Here is a 21,662-nt window from a genome sequence, read left to right as displayed (position 1 = left end):
TGAAATTTTCTGAGAAATCAGAAAAAACAGACAGCAGTAGGTGTCTCCAGGGCCTGGAGAGAAAGGGATTTTGTGGACTGCTTCTATACAGATAAGGGTTTCGGGTTTTTTGAACAATAAACTGATACGAGAAGACTTCTCTCTTGGGGAACTAAACTGCTGAGGTCTACTTAATTCTTGGACAGCTGACATATAGGACTACTCTCATGTATTACAAAGAAGTTGGCAGTAGTGTACAAGGCATCAGTCTGTTCTTCCTAGGATGTTTAAAAACATCCTAGAAAAAACATCATATATGCCATCAGAGTTTAACATCTTTCCTAAAGGAAAATGCATACACATGGGAAAGAATGAGCCTACTTCTAACTTAACTTAGAGCACCTAGAAAAGAAGAGTTTGCATAACATTCATTTGCATATACTTCTGCAATGTATGCTGTGCTGATGACTGGCAAATGAAAGTCCTGAAGTGGGATGACTGCCAGAAGGCTGAGTAAAGTTTTCCTCTTCTCTGTAGCTCATGTGAAACCTGGTACCAGAGTGGGTGGCAAAGAAAGCTTAAGATCTGCTGCAAAACAAGGGGCTGTAATAGGCAGTAATATTAATATTGAGTGCACTACTAAAAAGAATGTCTGTCAAGAGAGATCACCTCAAAGCTTAAAACAGCTGCTGATACACATGTTGTACAGTGATGTTGTACAGCAAGGGGAAATGAATTACTTAAGTTGTTCTTTGTAACTAATCCATCTTTCTTCAAATGTTTGCCTACGTACATGCACACTGTGGACAAACAGCAGCCAAAAATCACCTGAAGAAAGGTTCAGGTATCCAAAATACTCAAGGTCCCACAACACTATGGAGGCCCCAGTAGAGACACAGCATTTGTTAAAAGAGCAATCACAGCCCCACTCAGCAGCTCTGCAGATCTCAGCAGCTGACAAATTCCATAAAGCCACTATTAGCGTGGCTGAGCTCTGGTTGAATGAACCCTAATTAAACCAGCAAGTATTCTGTAAGTGATTAAATTACACATTCTCACACCTTTGCTTTTCCAGTAACTGAAACTGAGACTCTTCTGGATCACGCTTTAGTTAGCACAAGAAAAAGAGTCCGTTTAAAAACTTCTTCAGTTAATATAACTTGACAAAGCACACCTAACATCTATGTATGCAAAGCAATCCTCAAATGAAAATCTACAAGAAGAAAATACCGTATCATGCATACTTAAATTAATCAACCTCCATATGAAAGGCTGCGTCTCTTCCTTGAGCATGAACATTAAGTATACCTGAGATTTAACTCAAGGGTAACCTTCTTAAAGGCAGCCAAGTTTCACCTTTGTAGACTGTTATGGTCTCGCTCACTCCTGCTGAACCAGAGAAAAAAAGGCAATTAGGGAAACAGAAGGAGGAAGGGGCACTTTACTAAATATTTTAAGATTCATCCATTAAGCATAGGGCGTGAGTGTGAGTCCAGCATGTTTTTTGAAGACTTAATTATAGCTGAGTAAGTAGAAAAAGATCCACAACAGGAAAAGCCTCAGCTTAGGGATATAAGGTCAGTATCTTCACCAAATGAATCATGAGTGAAACAGAAAAAAAGCAGTGTCTGTTAAGAATCCAAAGTCACAGCCAGTAATGTTAAGAAATGTTGCTAAGGCCTCTCTTTCTCTCTGTCCTGACTAAAAGTCTTTTTTGATGCCAAATAAGTTATTCCTGGCAGACTTTTTCTGGATATTAGTAGTATGCTTCTGATGAAAAAATCAATTCACTCTACTCCTGGGGGTCAAACACCAATCCAAACTCAGACGCTAAAACTCAGCTGAGTAGCTAAAAAGATCCAGGTAGGCCATCTAGATGATAATCTCCAAATGTAAGAAATACACCTTGAAATCTACTTTGAGAGACAGAAGTTGTGCTGAAGTAGTGAACAGGAATGTAAGTCCAAGCAGATCAAGGGAAGTCCAGGAAGTCATCCTATGGCCCACACTGCAGTGACAAGTGTTACACTCTCAAAAAGGTGCTGAAAAGTGACAGAGAGCAGAGTTAAATAGCAGGATATACAGGGAAGTCACTGTGGCTTAGTTGAATAATTCACAGGAATTAACATACTTCTCCAACTTTATAGCTTCCTTAGTTACAACACACATGGAGACAAAGCTTTGGGGACAGTCAGACACTCAAAGGTCTCTGGATAGCAGTGCTTCTGAATAGATACATATACAAAGCAAATAAAGACAGGCACCCTACTAACAAAACTTGTTTTTCCAAAGAGAAATGTGAAGGGTTCACACTGCAGCAATCACAGAATTGTATTCACTATGCAGCATTTATCATGGAATAAGCATGTACTTTAGCAGATACTGAAGTAGCTGCCATGCCCATGATATTTCACTATCAAGCTTACTTCTCGGTAAATCATTAATGTGTATATACCTTAACATGTCGTTGGCACCTCTTTCACTCTTAAAAGAAAGATCTTCTTTTCTATTATACCATTTTAACCTATTCTCTCCTTAAAGAGGTCTTACAAAAAAAGCAAAAGTGGGCTGAATTTGAGGGTACAATCAATCTTATGGACTCTTATTAGAATCTTCTTGTGGTTAAAAGCATGAAAGCAACAGCACAGAGGCCCTCCAAAAGCAGATCTGTCTCCTTAATGAGAGCCTCAGCAAAGGAGCTGTGCTTTGTCTGCTTGCAAGCTAAGTCCACCTGCTAGGCCCTTCCTTGCTTTTAGCCAGAAAAAGAAAAACCAATGCAAGAACCATGAGGAGCAGAACAATTATGTTTTTCTGTTCTTTTTCCAGTTTTATTCCCATTTGCTTACTCGTGAGGTTATTCATAGCCTAAGTGTGCTAAAGCCTGCATGACACCTGCACACTGAAAGCACAGGATTTCCATCTATTTACTCCTGATTCAACTAAAAAAAATAAATACAAATAAATCCTGTTTGAGGTAGAGAATAATCTTTTTGGAAAGATGCATAATTTGAACTTGAACAAAGAATAGATACCAATGATTGGGATAGGGGGAAAAAAAAAATCACATCTATTGCCAGCTCTTTCCAGAGGTCCTGCTCACTGCCTAAAGAAAGTGATCTTTTAATTCAAGTTTGCTTTGTTTCAACTTTCAGCCACTAAAAAACCCTGCATACGTTTGTTCAAGGAGTTCTGTCATCCAGATATGTATTTTTGTCACCCAAGCAGGCACACATAAATGGCAGTCAAGTCACATCTTGACATCCTCAAAGAGGATATAACAAGGGTGTCTTGAATCTTCATTATAAAGATACCTTTGCTATCTTAATTATCCTTGTCTTCTCTCGAGCTGACTTCAGTCCATAATGGTTTCTTTTTCAAACTCAAATGATAAATTTCAGATAGTTTTCGAAGGAGCAGTCACACCAATACAAAAAACGGATGAAAACAATTCCCTGTTCCTCTTTGATGTTCTCTTCTAGACATCCCAGGATGAGGTTATAAAGATTAAACACAGTTTCCATCTTTATCCTTTCTTTGTGGAAGAAGCACCATCTATTTTTGTTGTAAAACAGACTACAGGCTTTTTCCTTTTTGTCCTTCTTGGAGAAGGAATTGAAGAGGATGACCACCAAGACTTTTCAGATCAGTAGTCTGAATGACAAATGCCAAAGCTTACTGCTTGAAATAAGAAGTACTCAATGAACAAGGAAAGAAAAAATAAAGCCGAAGATAAAGAATATACTGCACTAAACCGCCTGCTGTGGGTTGGGTGGGTGGAAAAGAGTGCAACATATGAATACCATATGTCTCAGGTCACTGTAAGTACGCATGCAAGTGGGAACACTCATACAAAAGCTGACAAGACTGTCACCATCACCAAATAAAAATATTCTGGTAATAACTGGTCAATGGCAAACTACTAGACCACGATATAACTCATAAAACAAGAAGGCAAATGAAAACAAAGCTGTAAGAGAAAGCGCAGAAGCACTGTAAATTGCAAAATACTACCAAAGTAGTCAGATTTTGCCTGAGGCTACAAGAGCATTATGAAGAGTGATAGAAATACTGCAGTTTAACAACTTGCTGCCTGTCACCTGAGCTTTTGCATTCCATTAGGACGGACACACATTATATATTTTATATATATAAAGACAGTTCTGCAATTTGAATTGGTACAACCAGTCAAAAGCCTTTTTTTGGATGTTATTTTGTTTCAAATAAATATATGAATGCAACACATTTCAAAGCGAGCAAGTCTGTTTCCAGTATTTTACAGCACTGATTGCCTGGAATTTTTGTTAAACAGGAGTTGGTCACAAATTCCTTTTACAGGTCTGAATGCAATTTTGTGACTTAGATGTGGAAAAAAAAGAATTGTTCTCAGGCTAAACTTAAGAATGGGGGATGTTATATTGTCATTATCTGTAACAAGAACCGGAAGTTCCTAATCATGAAAGCAGCAAGCCAAAATAAAACATTTCAAGTATTTTTGTGCCTTCTGAAAAACAGTTTCACCCACAACTAGTTTTGCTTGCATTTCTATTTAGACATCTTTTTACTGTGCCAATAAAGAGATTATTTACACACAGAGTAACTTTACATTTAATTCTATAATAATTATATATTTTACAATATGTATTTATGCAGAGTTATAGAGAAAAGAATTTTTTAAATCCATAAACAGTTAAAATTATTGCAACTTCCATGGTGAGCCTCCCTATATATATTTTATGATAAGGTATTTTAGCATACGAGTTTAACAAGACAGACTGGATCCAATCAAATATGAGTCATGCATGTCCCAAGACAATACTTCTATCTTAGTACAGGTAGGTAATGATGACAAAGAACAGGAACACTGTTGCAGGATTGCAGTAATTGATGCAAGTCATATCTTCCACAGAAGTGGAATAGTGCATTTTGCATTACAAGCGCTATACTTATTTTCTTCAGTCTTCATATTTACTGCAGTTTATATTTCCAGGAAGTGCAGAGGAGGGCAGATATACAAATTTAACAACTACAATTTGTTTTTCCAGCATTAAGCTGCAACTAGCAGAAGGGAAAGAAAGTAAAGCTCTAGAATAGTTTTCTTAGCTTTCTCCTTGCACATGTTCAGCGCCTTATGTGTACACACCAGGTATCTTATGAGTAGTCTCAGCTCCTGCACACCAAACTAGGAGTTTTCACAAGTCCCAGTCTTCTGAAGTCAAAGATATTCTATATGTAAGCTAGTTGTTGAAGAATATGTAAATAAACAGACTATGCAGCAGCTTTCCTTCTTTTACTGAGAGAGAAACTATCTTGAGTGATTTCACATTTACCACTGGGCAATAAAATATGAACATAATAAGATTCTGTTAGCAGCTTCTTGTACTTACTCACAGGCCCTTGCTGGTCAGCCCACCTGAAAATGCTTGCTGTGTAGGTTTATTAAAGTTACACTGGAATTAACCAATAAAAATTTGCAATTCAAAATACCCCCAAGAACTTGCAGAAGATATACAGGAGTAGTTTTAGCCATAATTAGATAATCAGTATCAAGAAAAGGGAATGAATTCCTCTACAAATGCAACTTATGGTTAGTAAGAAGTATTTTTTTTTAATCTTAAAAGTGGTAGATGTGGCTTTACACTACTTATGTCAATGTAACAGGTGATCACTTTCAACCTGAAATAGATAGCATTCATTTTTTTCAGTTTCATTCTGCTTTTGTATTTAACACCAGGCTTTTGTTCTTCAAAAAAATATCTAGATTTTAAGCTACAAGGAGAAGGGAGAAAAAATCTGCATACTAAAATATATAGTATGCTGAAGTCTATGCCATTTTTACCATATGTGCAAACACACCTTACACAATCTATAAGTAACTAAAGTACCTTATGACTAAAGTACCACTGATGAAACTACTGTACAGCTAAAAATGGTAGTGCCTGTTACTGAGAGGCTTAGCTTTGGTCCAATGTAGTCAGTCAGATACACACTTTTTCTTTTTATGGAAAGGTCCAGTAGGATGATATTTGTTCATGTCTTTAAAATATACTAAATTAGATAAATGAAAAGTCACCATAAGCTGTGGTTCAGAACAGATGTGGATCATTAGTGTTAAAATAGTTGTTTATGAAGCTGGAATATGTGCAAAAACCAGAAGCACGTTTGACTCAAAAAGCACTATTCTTGATTACCTAAGCATAAGTTCCCCCAAAACAATTAAAGGAGACTACTCTAAGTAAATCTTAGACAAAGTTTGTATTTCCATATATACTCCAACTACCTACTCCCTCCCCCCCCAGTTACCAACAGAATACCATCAAGCTAGCAATCTCCTGCTTGCTTAGAGTAAGAAAGAAGCACTATTAAATAAAAGTGAATAGCAGGATATCTGCTGTTGTTGCAGCCTCTGGAAGTGACTCAAATGTCAGAGAAATAACACAAGGTGGCAGGGAGAGGGGAAAGCACCACTGTTATCTTGCATCACAGATGAGAGTTTTTCCCTTCAGTGTATTTCAAGATATTTATTTGGTTTAACATGCCATATTTTATATTCATTTCAGTGCCATTACTGCCAGTGTTACTTTAATAATGAAATAGTTTATGGGTAAGTTATTGAACTGTATATATGCAATTGCAATGAGTAATAAAAAGCAAACCACCAAAAAACCTGAGAGTTAATACTTACTCGTTCGTTGGCCCAAAAGGCAGTCTAAAATTAGTGGCCTGCATCACCACGCCAAGTAGCGATGGTTTGACAGAGAAGAATTTCCCATTCCTTTCGTTTCCCTTCTCCAGAGCTACAGGGTCAAAACTGCTTGGCTCTGCTGTGGGGCCAGGGCTGCAGCCTCTTATTTTTTGACTAATATTTTTAAAAGATCAGATGTTACACCTGCCCATAACATTTGCGATTTAACATCACACTCTCCCGTTTGTTCTTCCTCTTCTCTATTTCGAGTGTTAAAAAGTCACACAAACAAGGGAAAAACTGACTAAACTGTAGTTAACTTCATTGCTTCCTCTGAATGACTGATTTTATGCCTCTACAGGCGGCTCTGAAACATTTACCTGTTCCGGGCTATGTGGGTAGGAGCCTGTAAAAGCACAGCTGACAGCTCTACCAAAATGCTGATTGCTGGGACACAACTTAAGGAAGGAAGTGGAGAAGATTTCCCTTCTCTTTAGGAAGTGTATTTGTGCTGCCTGTGTATTGTCACTTCGCATCTGTGGCAAAGCTAGGTTTGGCACTCCACCAAAAGTCTCGCTGTGGTCACTGTGTCCTTCTCACTGAAGAAAAGGAAGTAAAGAGTAGCTGCCTTTAGGTTATTGCTTATTAATTATTTTTTCAGGAGATGATTTCCTAAACAACAACAACAAATCAAATACCTTCCTAAAAAAAAAAACAAAAAAAACAAAAAAAACAAAAAAAACAAAAAAAAACAAAAAAAAACAAAAAAAAAACCAATATAGGGTCAAAGCTTGGGAAATCAACAGCCTCCAGTACACCTGGAATGTAAAGGAGTTGAGAGGCAGGTAGGTAGAAGAAGGAAGATTTATTCTGAGAGAGTGCGAAGCATGCATAGGAACTGATCTGGGAGAATGGTAACAAATTAGGGTCCTGTACTGCAAGCAGCACTCCTACTCAACAAAAATCAGTCTCCCTCCAAGATCTATCAGGGCATATTAAGACAGGGATAGAATAAAACATTGCCATTTAAGAATGCTGTTCTCAGCACACCACACTACGCCTACACATTTTAGTTCCCACTACTTTTGCCCCTCCATCACCAGGTCTGTCTACTTTAACATTTTATTCGTGGTTTTCCTATGCTCTCTATAGCCCTGATCACACAAGCATCATTTACAGATGTTAAGCCACTTCAAAACATTAAGTCAACCACTTGCAACTCTGCATCTGAAAAAGTCTAAAGTGCCTGACTTAACTCATGGTGAATGATAAATGTTAACAGAATCAAATGCAAGTACATCTAGGGACAAGGAACACAGGTCATACCCACAAAGCAGATTGGATTCTTATAAGCAGCGGCACTAATGAGAAGCTAATACTTGCAGGAGACTAGCAACTCAGTACGGCCTCTTGATGCAACACTATGACTAGAGCCAATGCAATCCTCCAGTGTAGCAGTTTTCTGTACACCAGAACAGCAACATTTAACCTTTGTATTTCACAAGGGGTACACAGGAGCAACACATGGAACTCCAATACCTCTGTTTTACAAACAAGTCACAACAAGCTTTGTTGAGAGCAGGAAAACTACTTTGCATCAAGAAAGCAAACAGGCTGAGGTGCTTCTGTTGTTGTTTAAATCACGAAGATGATCAATCACAGAATTTTTGCAAGGAGAAAATGCTATACACAGAGAACCCTCTGATCTGGTGGAAAAAGACATGACAGCTGGAAGCTGAACCCAGACTGCTCAACATACAAATTAAGTCACAAGTTCTTATTAGCAACAAGCCACTGGAACAAGCTACCAGATAAACATTAGAAGCTGAAGAAACTAGTCTTCAAATCAAGATCTGCTGCTTTTCTATAAAATATATAACCAAATAACAGCTACTGGTTCAACTACAGGACAACTGCAGAAAACAGAATACATGAGACAAAATCCTGACCATGCAACAGTGTGGTTCCTGATATGGGGGAGAATGGGAAACATGCTTATGAGCCTGCAGCAATTTCTACTAGTTTCCCCCAGATCTCGCAAGGGCTTGGCTGCATCTAGGCGCACACTCTTCTTCTCTTGCTCGGATTAATATTAGCATTATAGTACTGTGCTGCAGTACACTATGGTACACCTGTTATCCTGATTGCTTCGCACAGAATTGGTGAACAATGGAGAGGAGCAAGACTGATAAGAATAAGGAACTGATACAGAAGATTCAAGCTTTTCACATGATATGACTGTATTCCAATATTTGTTATGAATAAACTGCAAATTGAGTATATATAGGGCCAATAAACTGCTGATCCTAAATATATACATATATATATGTATATAATATATACTGTATATACACACACACACACAATTTATTGATCAACAATGGGACAGTCACAGTGAGGTCTACAGTTCTGAATAAGCACACAGATAGAGCTGTTCAGGAGCCAAAGACAAGACGCATTAATATCATGCCTTGGCCTGGAGTATGATGAAGCACTTACAGGCACCACGGGAAGCCTCCCCCCACTCCACTCTCTCAAGCTTCTCTATTATACAGCAGCAACAATGCAAACTACATGTTATCACTGAAGCACAGCTACAATCTTCTAGTTTGAAGCTAGGCAATCTTGTATAACTCCTGGCAGCTGAATACAAGCAAGCATAAACCAAACACTACACAGCAAAAGCACTGTTGTATTCACTGTCACAGAAAAAAATATATCACATATACTCAAGAGAGATCTTGGTCCATCTCAAAGTCCTGAAATGCAAATTACAGTTAAGAAAACTAGTAGCCGATTTTTAAGCGCTCCACATATTGGGAATGCCTCTCCAGCTGCTATGATGAGTAAAGCACTTTTCAACATGTGAGCCCTCCACATGCTGCTGTTGGAAAAAGCAATTTTTGTTCTTCTCTTGACCTCTGGTCTTTAAAGTGTTTAAGTGTTCTTGCATGTGGGATATGCTGCAGTCTGAAGACCATAATAAACAGCTTGTGTTTAAGATAACAAATATCCTCCTATACCTAACCTGAAACTAGATACTTACTATTAGACACTTAGTAAACTGACACACCAGACAAAAAGCTATGAACAAAGAAAAAAAAAGAAAGGAACGAAAATACAAAGAAAAACAAATGCTTCCAGCAAAATCAAAGTCCATCACTCCTTCAACTGACCAGAGGCCACACAGAAACTTGCTTCATTATCTACTGTGCCTGAAAAACCTGCAGACATACCTGACTGTTGCTCTTAGCAGCTGAGTTGGTCTGAGCTGTATTTGAAGAGAGGGAATCAAAAAAGGCTTGGTCAGCTAATGAGTTACCACAAGTAATTCCATCTTTTGCACCTTCATTTATAATCTGAAATAGAAAAAGTTATTATAAAACATTTGCCATGCTTCCATTTATCAAATTGTGCTGATTATCTTGTATAATCATCCTAACATGCTTGTCACTAGCCATTAAGATTCTATGACAATTCCATATGAAGGGTTATATATGCCATTTTTGAACTCGTATTCAATTTTACCTTCTAGAAGAAGGTGTATGGTAATGTGAAGGATTTACCTTCTCAACAGATGGAATTGGTTTGCACTATGTGCAACATGGAAAACCTGTCGCAGTGAACACCGATCCATAAATTTGCTGTGGATTAACAGGGATGTTAATATAACTGCTCGAAAATTGTGATGATCCATTTAGGACAAGTTTGGGGAGCCAAAAAGCTACCAGATCATGAGCTCACACTAACTGAAGGAGAGAGGAGAAAAGAAAAAAAAAATGAGAAGAAAAAAAAAGAGAAAGGACAACAACAAAAAAGCACCACCCACAAGACTGTGCCAGGCAGCACTACTCTCCTGTCCCATACACTTTGAAAAGCAAACAAAACACAACCAAAAAAACCACAGTACTGGAAAAGGAGGGAACAAGCCTTATGAGGAGATTGCAGGAATCACAGCTAGAAGGCATGACCTAGCTCTATGAATTAGAGGTCAAGAATTGCATTCAGCAACTCATTTCCACCTCCTCACCCAGGAATACTGGTCTTTAAACAAACCAACACACACTGAGGAGTCAGCACTGGCCCCCAGGAACAAGACGGGGGTGGGATACTGTATCCTGAACCTCAGAACTGGAGCTCCACTCCAGAGATTTATGAGCATGTGGCAACTCAGCCACAGCAAAATCATCAGTTTAGACTTTTATTAGTCATTTCATTTTCACATCTGCATCCTCTGACAGGAAAACAAAACAGTTATTGAATCATGAGAGACCCCAAACCAGAACAAAATTCAGAGTAGCCAACATCCACAGCTAACAGTGTTCACTATAGCCAAGGTCCGTTTGCATTTCTCGGGAACTCACTAAGATGCACACTCGTTTTGAATGAGATGTTTGCACTGATCTCCAAAATCACTTACAGTTGTTTCAATGAGATTAAGTACTCTGAGCTTTAATATTGCAAGTTTTAAGTTTGAGCAACAGAGTCTGATTAGCAAACCACAGGATGGCTTTTTCAGTAGTTCTGCTTTCTTAGAACTTAACACATTGCAGTCACTTACTTCAACATAATCTGTTGGAACAAGTCCCCTCTCTCCTTGACTGTTTTTTCCTTCTAACCAGCCTCCACCAACATCCTAAAAGAAAGGGGGAGAAAAAAAGTAATATGGTAGTTTTGGCACTGGATCCCATAGCATACTTTAAACAATTCTAGAGGAAGCACCATCTTGCTTTCAAATGCAAATTGCAGTGTTTAAAAGACAGTTATGACTGTATGACCACAAACAAATTCACTTAAATCTGCTGAAGAAGCAGAGACACATTTAAACAGAGAACACTGACACATGCATGTTTCACATGGCTACTGTGGACTTCAGTTTTAACAAGTATGAGGAAAAGAACTTTGATTTTGAGCACTTTTGATCATTTATGCAACCACAGTCAATTCTTTGGGCACAGATTGCATAAAAAACACACAGAGTTATTAGTTTACTGTTTCCAAAGGCCTCATTCAACAAAGAAAGTAGACTCAAGGAACGAAGTCACTGGTAATGTCTGCAGAACTGCTGCTTCACTTGCTTAAGGTGCAGCAGTGGCTGGTGAGCAGGAGCCGTGACCCACAGAAACAGTAAGTTGAGAGGCTATGCTAGACAAGAAAGAATATCTCCAGGTCTTTTGTACAAATCACATCGGTAGGTCTCATGCTATTTGTTTGGAAAGACCTTACACATTGCAACCTTAATCTCAATGGGGCAATCTCTTATTACTTGCTTTAGGCAACACAGACATGCATTTTACATTAAGCAAAGTCAATTTCAGAACAATATTATCTGGAATAAGCCAGTTCTGCCCGGAATCCAGTTGTTCCTTGAACACATACGTATCAAACTAATTAACAGCTGAGAATTGCAACCACATATGCTAGACAAAACAGTTATTGAACATCAGGATATCTTGATTTACTTTGTAATAGATGTATTGGTTTATGCCTACTTTTATTCTTTCACTTCAGATTTTTATATAAGCCTCTACATAGCAAAGGGAAGTCTGCTTATTAATTGACTATTTCAAACAGTAAAGTCAATAACTTATTGGAATAAGACTTCAGTTTGATTTTTCTTATGTACCTAAAAGCTTACATTCAAGAACACAGAACAACTACACAAGCTTGGTTAATCTGCAAGTGTAATGACTTTTTGAGCCATAAACCACATTTGCACCATTGCACTTTACAATATGCACCAATGGACTCTCATAACTTGAACCACTGTTGCCTGAACTTACTACAATGAGGGGAGGAGGGGGGAAAAAAAAAAAAAAAAAAAAAAAAAAATCAAGAGCCGTTGTGGCTATCTATCCCACAGTTTCATTATGGATGTTATGAAATAAATACCTTTTTGTTGTTCTTGTTTTAAATATATGGCCTTTTGAACTAGTAAGAACAACCTTAAAAGTGGTAAGCTATTTGTTTAGCCCTACTTAAAATGTAAAACAACATTAATAAACTTCTTCACTTTAAAGCACTGATCTGTTGTGTACAATAGGGCAGTTAGTTAATTTTGTTGTCCCTTTAATCTTGATAAACTTTATTCAAAGTGTTACTTCTGCTGCAGCATACCATTCTGTTCTTCAGGTGGGTGCTGGTTTCATTAAATATCTGCTTCTAATATTTAAGTCAGTGGAACTTAAATGATCAGGACTATGGGTGATTATGCTCTTTAAAGACTTGGGTTCTACAGACTAAACTAATTTCTTAAGTTTCCTATACAATCAGATTAAATAAAAAAAATCTTTATGCCAGATTTAAATTGTTTGCACACAAGAAAACCTGAACCGTATTACTACTGGAAATTCAGAAGTTCAATAAACTCTTTTGTTATCAATGTAAAACTGTTACAAAATAAAAGCACACCCATCACGAATTAATGTCATGTATCAGTGTTCAAGAGTATTATTGATTTTAAAATTTCTTGACAGCATCATCTTAGTACTTTCCCCACTCCTCTGCTGCACTTTAAGCATATTGCTTTAATTGTGAAAGGACCACAGATTTAGTAACAGATGTGGTAAGTTCTCTGAACATACCAGTGTCTTGCCATGCTAAAGTCAAGAATTTAAAAAAACTCTGAAAACCCTGAAGCAAGTCAATGCATTAGAATCATCATTTAAATAGAACTGGCAAGTATGCAAAAGATTACATACACCCCCAAAATGCAGGCCATTAACTAAGCAAAAAAGGATACCACATTCAGATGTGAAAGGTATCACCACCATCAGCTCCTTCCTCTGCCTTGGCAGGACCCCAGTTAGAGGGGGAGAAGTGCTGAGCAAAGAATCCTGAAGCGTGCAGGCACAGGCTGGGAGATGGCCCTGTCCCCTCAGCATTGTGCTCATTACATCTGTTTCCACAACATTACTAGAATACTCTATGTATTAATTTATTTGCTACTTTGTCAGGGGAGAGTAGCCTGTGCTTTCTTCCCATGTCATCTAACACCTCTTTTCTTCTAATTGCTAGAAACAAGTCAGGACACTGCACGAAGCCTTGCTTCCCTGTCATTTTTCTTACCGGGTTGGTAATTATGATGATCTCCCCCTCACTGACGGTCAGCTCGTTGTTTCCAGGCTCAGCAGCAAAATCATACATAACACGAGCCTATACGTGGAGGGAAAAACAAACAAAAGAACAGTAAGCCTTCCATCTTCTTAAGCAAATTGCATGGAGACACAATCTGAACAACTCTTATTCTTAAAGAGGAGAAATAGTACTAGGTACGGGAAAAGCTGAGTGCACACAGAGCAACAAAACATGTGGGAAGCTAATGTTTTCTGCATTTGAACTCCAAACTGAGCACTAACACAAACTTTACAAGGTGAGAGTCTCCAGCAGAGCTTGTTAGAGATGACCAACACTTTCCAGAAGGCTTCACAGTTTAAGACTGGCTGTTCTCTACAGAGCCCTCATGACTACCTGTGCAACTTTCTTCGAGAGGAGAAGGAAATGCTTCTAACTTCAGCAAACAGTTCAATTAATATATTCTTCTATAAGACGTGTTCCAGCTTCAATTCAGGTAAAGGAGTTCATAAAGCAAGCAATTCAGAAAAGGAAATCAAAGGTTACTGCAGATTTAAGTAACCACTGCTGTATTTAGAAATGTAAAACCACATTTTGAGACCTTCTTTGCCTGCAGGATAGACTACACAAACGCCTAACAAATAGTGAGAATAGGCCTGTTAGGTATTTGGAGAGAGGTGGAAGGGAAGGAGGAGACGATGTGGCAAAAACATATCCCAATTTAAGTGTTTAGACAAAATGGCTTCATTGGGTAGCGACTACTATGATGCTATATAAGAAAGCTGTTACATTTGAAGCACAACTAAGTTGTCTAGGATTTAAGTAACAGTTCTGCTTCTTTATACAAGCAATTGTAGCACAGTACAAATTCACACTCTCAACCATCCTTTTGTTGCCTTCTATTAAGTCCCATCACTGATTTAAAAGTAGAGAAGGCTCTCAGGAAATACAGAGTGCCTATGTTTATTTTCTCATAATCTGTTGAAATGGATGCAGAAGAGTACCTGACAAAAAACTGCATATATTTTGCCCTGCAATCTTAAAGGAAAGTCTAGGATCAATAGGATTTAGCCTTCCATAGAGTGGCATAATAAATAAATTTTAAGCTCGAGTCCCAACAAGGCCGCAAGATACCCTTTACCTGTGCTTCTCTTCCCCTGAAATAAAACTCATTGCCCTAGCAGAATACATAAATAATAAAATACTATATAATTATGTAGTAATACTATAATAATAATATAAGTAATAAAAGTATTATTTATGTCCTTAAGTTTTCAAGTTAACCACCTGCTCCAAAAGTAATTAAGGGGGGTGGTGCTGCTACTACTTGTTCCTGCAGTGAAGGTGGTTGGGGGAAGAAGAGAGCGAGCGAAAGAGAAACAATTCTATAACAACGTCACTATGGGAAGATAACGTCAGACAAGGCACACAGCAATAAGGTCCTTCTTGCACTTGGAGGTCAGGGGTAGGCTGGGAAGGGGAAAAAAGAAAATTAGAAATTGTTTTGCCATGAAGAATATGCAGGAAAATTACAGAAAAATTTCTGCTGTAACAAGTTATGCAAGGGGGGGGGGGAGAGAGAGCGAAAGACATTTGTCATCAAGCCTTGCCCATCTCAAAACTGCAGGTCGTTATGATCCCCACATAGATACTCCTTGCCCCGATATAAAACCAGAAATAAAAAAACAAAAGAGAGAGAGAGAGAGAAAGAGAGAGAAATCCTTCCCTCCTCCACATTTTAATTTCTTTTTTAAGTTTGGAAATATCGCTTGCTGGTTAAGAGATGCTTTACTGGAGTGTAAATACACACAGAGAGGGGAAATAAAAACCTTATGTTGTAGTGCAGCTGACTTGAAGCTAATCATAAGTCATCTGCACAACAAATCAAGTACTTGGTCTTCGCTACTAGAGTACAACACTGAAGAAAATCATGTGTTCCAAGGCACTTAATGCCTCCTACCATGAAACCTTTTCTCCAGGAATTGAGGCTTTCCACACTTGCAGATTGTATTATAGATTATTGCAAAGCAAAGATGAAAAAGAGAAAAACAGAAGAAAACTGTTTTCAGTAATTACACCAACTGCTTTCCTTCCTGTAGGAAATAGGCCTCTCCTCCCCAGCACTAATGGAAACAAATTGTTGACGGTGCCATTTTTTCCAGCAGATTACTGCTACATGACCTGTTTCTGCAACTCAATTTAACAAAGCTCAGATGCTAGACATCTGAGCTGCAAGGAAAATGGACTTCTCCAAGAAGTTGTTCCTCCCTGGTTAAGTACAGCATAATATCAACTTCATGCTTTCATTCCCAGGAATGAAGAGACTTCACTAGAACATGCGCAGATTTTACTATCATTAGGAAAACTAGCAAAACATCCAAAAATAATGACTGCAGCAGGGGCATAAAATACATTTGTTTCTAATAACTTAAAAGATCAGGTGCACATACAGAGTTCTTCAGATGTATTGCAAAGATAAAAGTAATTCCCCCAAATTTGGAAGTATTCAGCTTCCAGGGAAGGAAAGACCAAAAGAGACGTGTAGGATTTAATAAGGCTAGAAGAGCAGAGGTTGGCCATTCGCCTGCTCCAAACCCCTATTTCGAAAGTTGTTAGTAAGTCAAAGACAAAAAAGCTACAAACAAGGTCAGTAATTGGTGCCTTACTATAGTGTGAGAAATTGTGAAGAAGAAAGTTTGGCAATACCAGAAATGGTATCCACAGATGCCACAGTCACAGATATGGATTGTTACAGAACTTCAAGCATTTGAGGTACGTCCGTAACCTGATCCACATGTTGATGTCTCAAAAACACTTCCCAGATTTTTCTGCTGGCATTCTTGCTTTCACTTGTGCTTCTGGCCTATTTCCTCTACTTTGGGTATGAGTCCCCTAAGACGTCCTGGCAAATAAGCCACAATGCTACCCTCACACTCTCGAGATTTAATGGAACATATTATCAATTCAACCAATTCCAAAGTGAATACACTTGCAAAATTAAGTGACTAAATGTCAGTTGTTTCCTCACTTACATTTAAGCACATTGTTAACAATTAAAATAAACAAAAACTGCTTCCCTCCCCCGTCCCACTAGCCTTTTCTTAGGCAATGACATCAGCCTCAGCCCTATTTAATTTTTTTGACAATCAGTTCAAAAAACACATAAAAAGGAAAATGGTTTGTTTCTGCAATAAGTGTTCTTTCCAACTTACTAGCCACAGATACTACATTCAAATAGTAGTTACAGCTTGGAGTTAAATCCTTGCCATTTATGCAAAACAGTATGTGGATATGGAGAAGAAAAAAGTGACCAGAAAAGGATTTTAGATCCTGCACACTACAAGATATGCATCAGATATTAAAACTAAGTTCTATGGCCATTTTGAATATTTATAAAATGAGACTCTCTAATAAATGAAAGATAAAATTCTGAAAAAAAAATCACAGATTGAACACTACAATTTATTCAAAAGCAAACTATTTATACATATTAGCAGCCCTCATCAGGTGTAAAAATATGGATGTGCTGCAATGACCATGATGTATCATATTTACTTCTCATCCAATGTAAAATGATCCAACAACTGAAGAACTGCAGAAACCTTAGAGATTCAGATACTTACAGAAATAAAGGCTATTACTGCACTCCCAGACGTACTGAAACCTTGTAAAACAAGCAAAGGATTAGCTAAGCAATCTATCAGAAAATTAATTTAACTTACTGCTGTTAAATGTCTTCCCATGCATAGGGTGAAACTGATTCTGGATTCTGAAGTTGTTTCCCAAACCCTTTGAGAAAAAGGGATTTCTAACAGACTTCATTGACCAGACAAACCCTAGTCACTGTAATGTATATGTAGTGCCTGACATTGCTTAGGTAGCAGTGGGGCTTCCAACACTTCCCTGGAGAGTTTGTAACATCCTGGCTTTCATCCCAAACACTCCCTCAAGTGAGAAGAGTCCAGCACAGATTAAGCACATGCCAAAGAGAAGAGAGGCCTCTCTGCTCTGCAAAGCCTCTACAGCTCCTGAGTACATAACCATTTGGCAGAATGAGAGGGAGGTAGCAGTCTTCTCTGCAAGGCAAGGACAGTGAGAAACCAGCACTAATTTCTCCTTATGAAAGGAAAATGAGCTTTTCAGGACTATGGATATAGACATTTAAATTGTAATATGGAAAAAGGAAAATAGAAAGCAGTAATTCTCAATTTTACACCAGCATTCTTATGGCCTGATTGGACTTGCTGTTCAGTTACCCATCTGGCCTGCTTTTTCCCCAACTTACATATTTGCTGACCTACTGCAGTGCAAGTCCTCTCTTTCAGAAATTTTAAGCATCACGATCAATCGCTGTCTTTTTAGAATGGTAATTTTAATAATGTCTAAGCATATAAAACACAAAAATCCTTTATATTGAAAAGCAGTACCTAGACCAGTGAATGTATTATTCCTCTGCACATTTGGAGCAGAGTTGGCTTTTATCCATTGGTTACTTCTGTCACTGAACCAAGTAACCTTCTCCATCCCCACACCCACCCCACAAAATCTTAAGAGCAGAGTAACAAAGGGGGAAAAAAAAGCATTTGTCAACTGATTTATGCAGCAGGCATAAGAATACGAAACCACAGCTGTCAGTGTGTCAAAATACTTGGTATACGTTAAGTGGGCAGAAAGTTGGCTAAGAAAACAAGTCATTAATATAAAATTCTAATGAAGGATTATATCATCATTACACTAATTTATTAGAAGAGTATCCAAGATTTTTGCAAACATCCCAATGGATTGGTTCCTCTCTATATCTCAGAATCTTTAAACACGTGATGCAGAGACAGAAGCACCTATTTCTCTTAAGAATCATCATCCTGCTTTTTCTAAGATGTTTTAATCACGAGACCCAGCTCAGATGCAAGAGCAACTTGCCTCCAAGCCAGACAACTTGCACTACAGCTCACCTGCAGCAGGCAAATTTTGACACTGAGAACTAGGACAACTAAAACCACTGTGCGCGCCTCTCTAGCTAAGAATATATGTATTAACAGCTAATGCACATCAGTTCTGCTCGCAGCACTTTCACAGTAGTTTGCCTGTCTAAACCTCTGTTAATAGGAATGATTAACAACCCTCAGTGATCACATCTCTGTATTTTGTTCAAGTTTTTACTTCTGAAGCTAAATATTTTTGCAATGCCAGGCTTTCTGAAGGGTAAAAAAAAACCCTACTGCATTATAATGAAAGTATGCTTCATAATACTAACAGTGGCAAAGTATCAGTGACATCTACCCAAAAATTTAACACATCCTTGAAAACACTTTCCTTATGTGATTTGATTTTACTGTATTAGAAGGTGAGTTCATTCAATATGCCATAAACTCATCTGTTTCAGACGTCCGTTAAAGTTTAGGAAACTTATGCCACGAGATGACTGTTTCTCTAGAACAACTGACAGTGACAGATAATATAAATTCAAAGGAAACTTCCACAGAAGGATCAAAGCATTAAATTTCTATGATAAATGCAAGGCTTCCTTTTAGTAGTTAGCACATGATCCCTTTTCAAGAGATAGGGATTCACGTGTTTAATTCTCTTGGTGGCACTGTCTCAGAAAGACAACTGTCATATCACTGCAGCAAAGATGGCAACAGCTTCCAGGTCCTACTTTCCCATGCAGTTAGTGACAGCAGTTCCCAGGCACACAGAAAGAGGATCCAATTCCACTTTTCTTTTGTAGAAAGGACATGGGGCAGATATGGTTTCTGCCTCTCTACTAGGATGCAGATATCTTAGAAAGACATAATTTGGGAAGCCTGATGGTAAATAGTGTCTTTGAAAGAGAAAGAATTCAGTTATTAGCACCAGTGTCTGTCATTTTATTATTTTTTTTTTTTTTTGAGGGGGAGGGCTAGGACACTTATTCACAAGTAAAGTCCTAAAATTTCACAGGGCCTTGATAGTGAGCAGACTTTAAATTTTTCTAGGACAGCAGCTTAAGTGTTTAACTGGAAGGAGCAATGAAGGGCTTCTGATCACTCCAGTTAACTCTTGTAATATTTCAGTTACCAATAAACACGGGACAGACCTAGGAACAAAGATAACTTCATGAAGTTGTGCTACAATAGCTGTATCATTTAATACAGGTATTCTCCACAAGGTCTAGTAAACATGAACTTTGAAACCAGTTACCTGTGAAACACTGATCCTTGACTGTTTTAATTCATTCTCAACTATGAATTTATTACATTCTCTAAAAGTTGCAAAGCACCAAAGGAGAAGAAGCAGAAGACCCAACAGACTGGCTCCCTGCTCCCCAATCACCTCCCATCCTCATCTAGAATTTCTTGCATCAAAATTGCAAAAAGACCACGAATACTCTATTTTCACGTCACTTATAAAAGACGGGTAGGTCCCCATACAGATGGGGCTAAGGGCAAAAGAATGTCAACAGCTGAAACATCAGTCCAGCTTGGCGTGTTTTTAAGTCAGGCTGTGCTGAGAGAGCAAACACCAAAACACAACTTCTAAACCTGCCATAATTTCTCACTCCTGAGTAACTCCACTGTCATTCAGCATGGTTTTACTTACTCTGGAAATCTTTTGGTGAGCACTGAACACCCTTGTTATACACAAACAGTTGAAACGAAAAGTTCCCATGAAAGGACAAGCAGTCTACCAAATTCAGAGTTTTTCCAAGTCCATAAACTTGCAATCTCAGCAACTGTAATTATTTATTCATTTTCCCTGTTGCACAGGAAGTTTTGTATTAATCTCAGATTAATCTTGAAATTGATTTTGCATTTTCTGTTCTATAATCTTTAATCTTTCATAGCATTTTGTTCGGTAATTATCATCTAATATTTTCTGAAGTAGCTGACTACTACTTAGAACTGCAAAAATTGTTACTTGGTATCAGCTGAAAAGTCAGCATCAAAACCCTGACTTTTTTCACTGCACCAGGGAAGCTAGAGAAACTACAGAAATGAATGTAACAGGCAAGTCTTCAAATGACAGTTTAACCATTGTTTCATTCACCATTAATAAACATCCAGAACAACACGCAAGTCAGCATGCTTTAATCAATGCATCTTTCAGACCAAACTCACAGCAGGCCAAAATACTCACTTAAGTCCCAGTGTTCATAATAAGGGAACAGTGACAAGTTTAAGAATTAAAACCATTGGTATCCAAAGAGCTTAAAAAAAAAAAAAAAAGCTTGAAAAACATAGGTAGGAACTCCCCTCCAGAGTACTATTCATCGAGTATACCACCTTTCTTCTTACAGTGGCTAAGTTATGTGTATTTTATCCTTTTTTCTTCTCCATTTACTCTGAAACCAAAGCTTACCTATAAACCAATAAGTACTCCTGTGAGACAGAATAGTTTTTTCACTGAAGCATCTGCAGTATGATTTTTTAAAAATAAACCTTTTCATTTTAGTCCAACTATCACAACTGTATCAGACTGCTTAGACTAAGTGTATATTTGTATGGTCTATGCTGAAATATTAAACAGCTCTTAAAGTGCCTTTGTCCCTAGACCTAGAAAAGCAGCCACCTTCTGTCTTGCCTACAGTTGAAGAAATCTCTAAACCCAGTCACACGCCTTTCTCTCTCTTTTTTTTTTTAAACAGACATTCCCAAGGGGCAAGAAGCAAACAAAAAAGTGAAGATGGACGCAAAACAGGATACTAGGAGCATTGTCTCTATACTCCTACAAAAGCCTTAACTTTGTAATTCAAGACATTATACACAGCTTTGCAAACTGTCAGTTACACTGATAAAGATTCACTGCTTGTCTTTTTAACTAACATGGACTGAAGGGAGAAAGCTTATAATGTTTATACATCACTAAGCATCATCACTGTTCTTGTGTATGTGCTCAACAACATTTGGCTAGGCTACTAGACTACCAGAGTCTAAAGAAACTGAACTGT

The 21,662-nt window shown here is 37.9% G+C and overlaps 1 protein-coding gene across 2 annotated transcripts in view; it reads right to left on the bottom strand.

Moving 5' to 3' along the window:
* The window catches only part of SNX9 (sorting nexin 9), a 64,698-nt gene that overhangs the window by 32,335 nt on the left and 10,701 nt on the right, over nt 1-21,662 (bottom strand). For both annotated transcript variants that reach the window (XM_062572419.1, XM_062572420.1), the window contains exons 2-4: nt 13,730-13,816; nt 11,223-11,297; nt 9,898-10,020 (exon numbers count right to left, since the gene is read on the bottom strand). In XM_062572419.1, coding sequence (XP_062428403.1) covers nt 9,898-10,020; nt 11,223-11,297; nt 13,730-13,816 — 285 coding nt within the window. The remainder of the gene's footprint in view (nt 1-9,897; nt 10,021-11,222; nt 11,298-13,729; nt 13,817-21,662) is intronic.

This window comes from Rhea pennata, chromosome 3 (genome assembly GCF_028389875.1).
Source record: "Rhea pennata isolate bPtePen1 chromosome 3, bPtePen1.pri, whole genome shotgun sequence".
NCBI lineage: Eukaryota > Metazoa > Chordata > Aves > Rheiformes > Rheidae > Rhea > Rhea pennata.
This window is presented reverse-complemented; position numbering and strand designations above follow the sequence as displayed.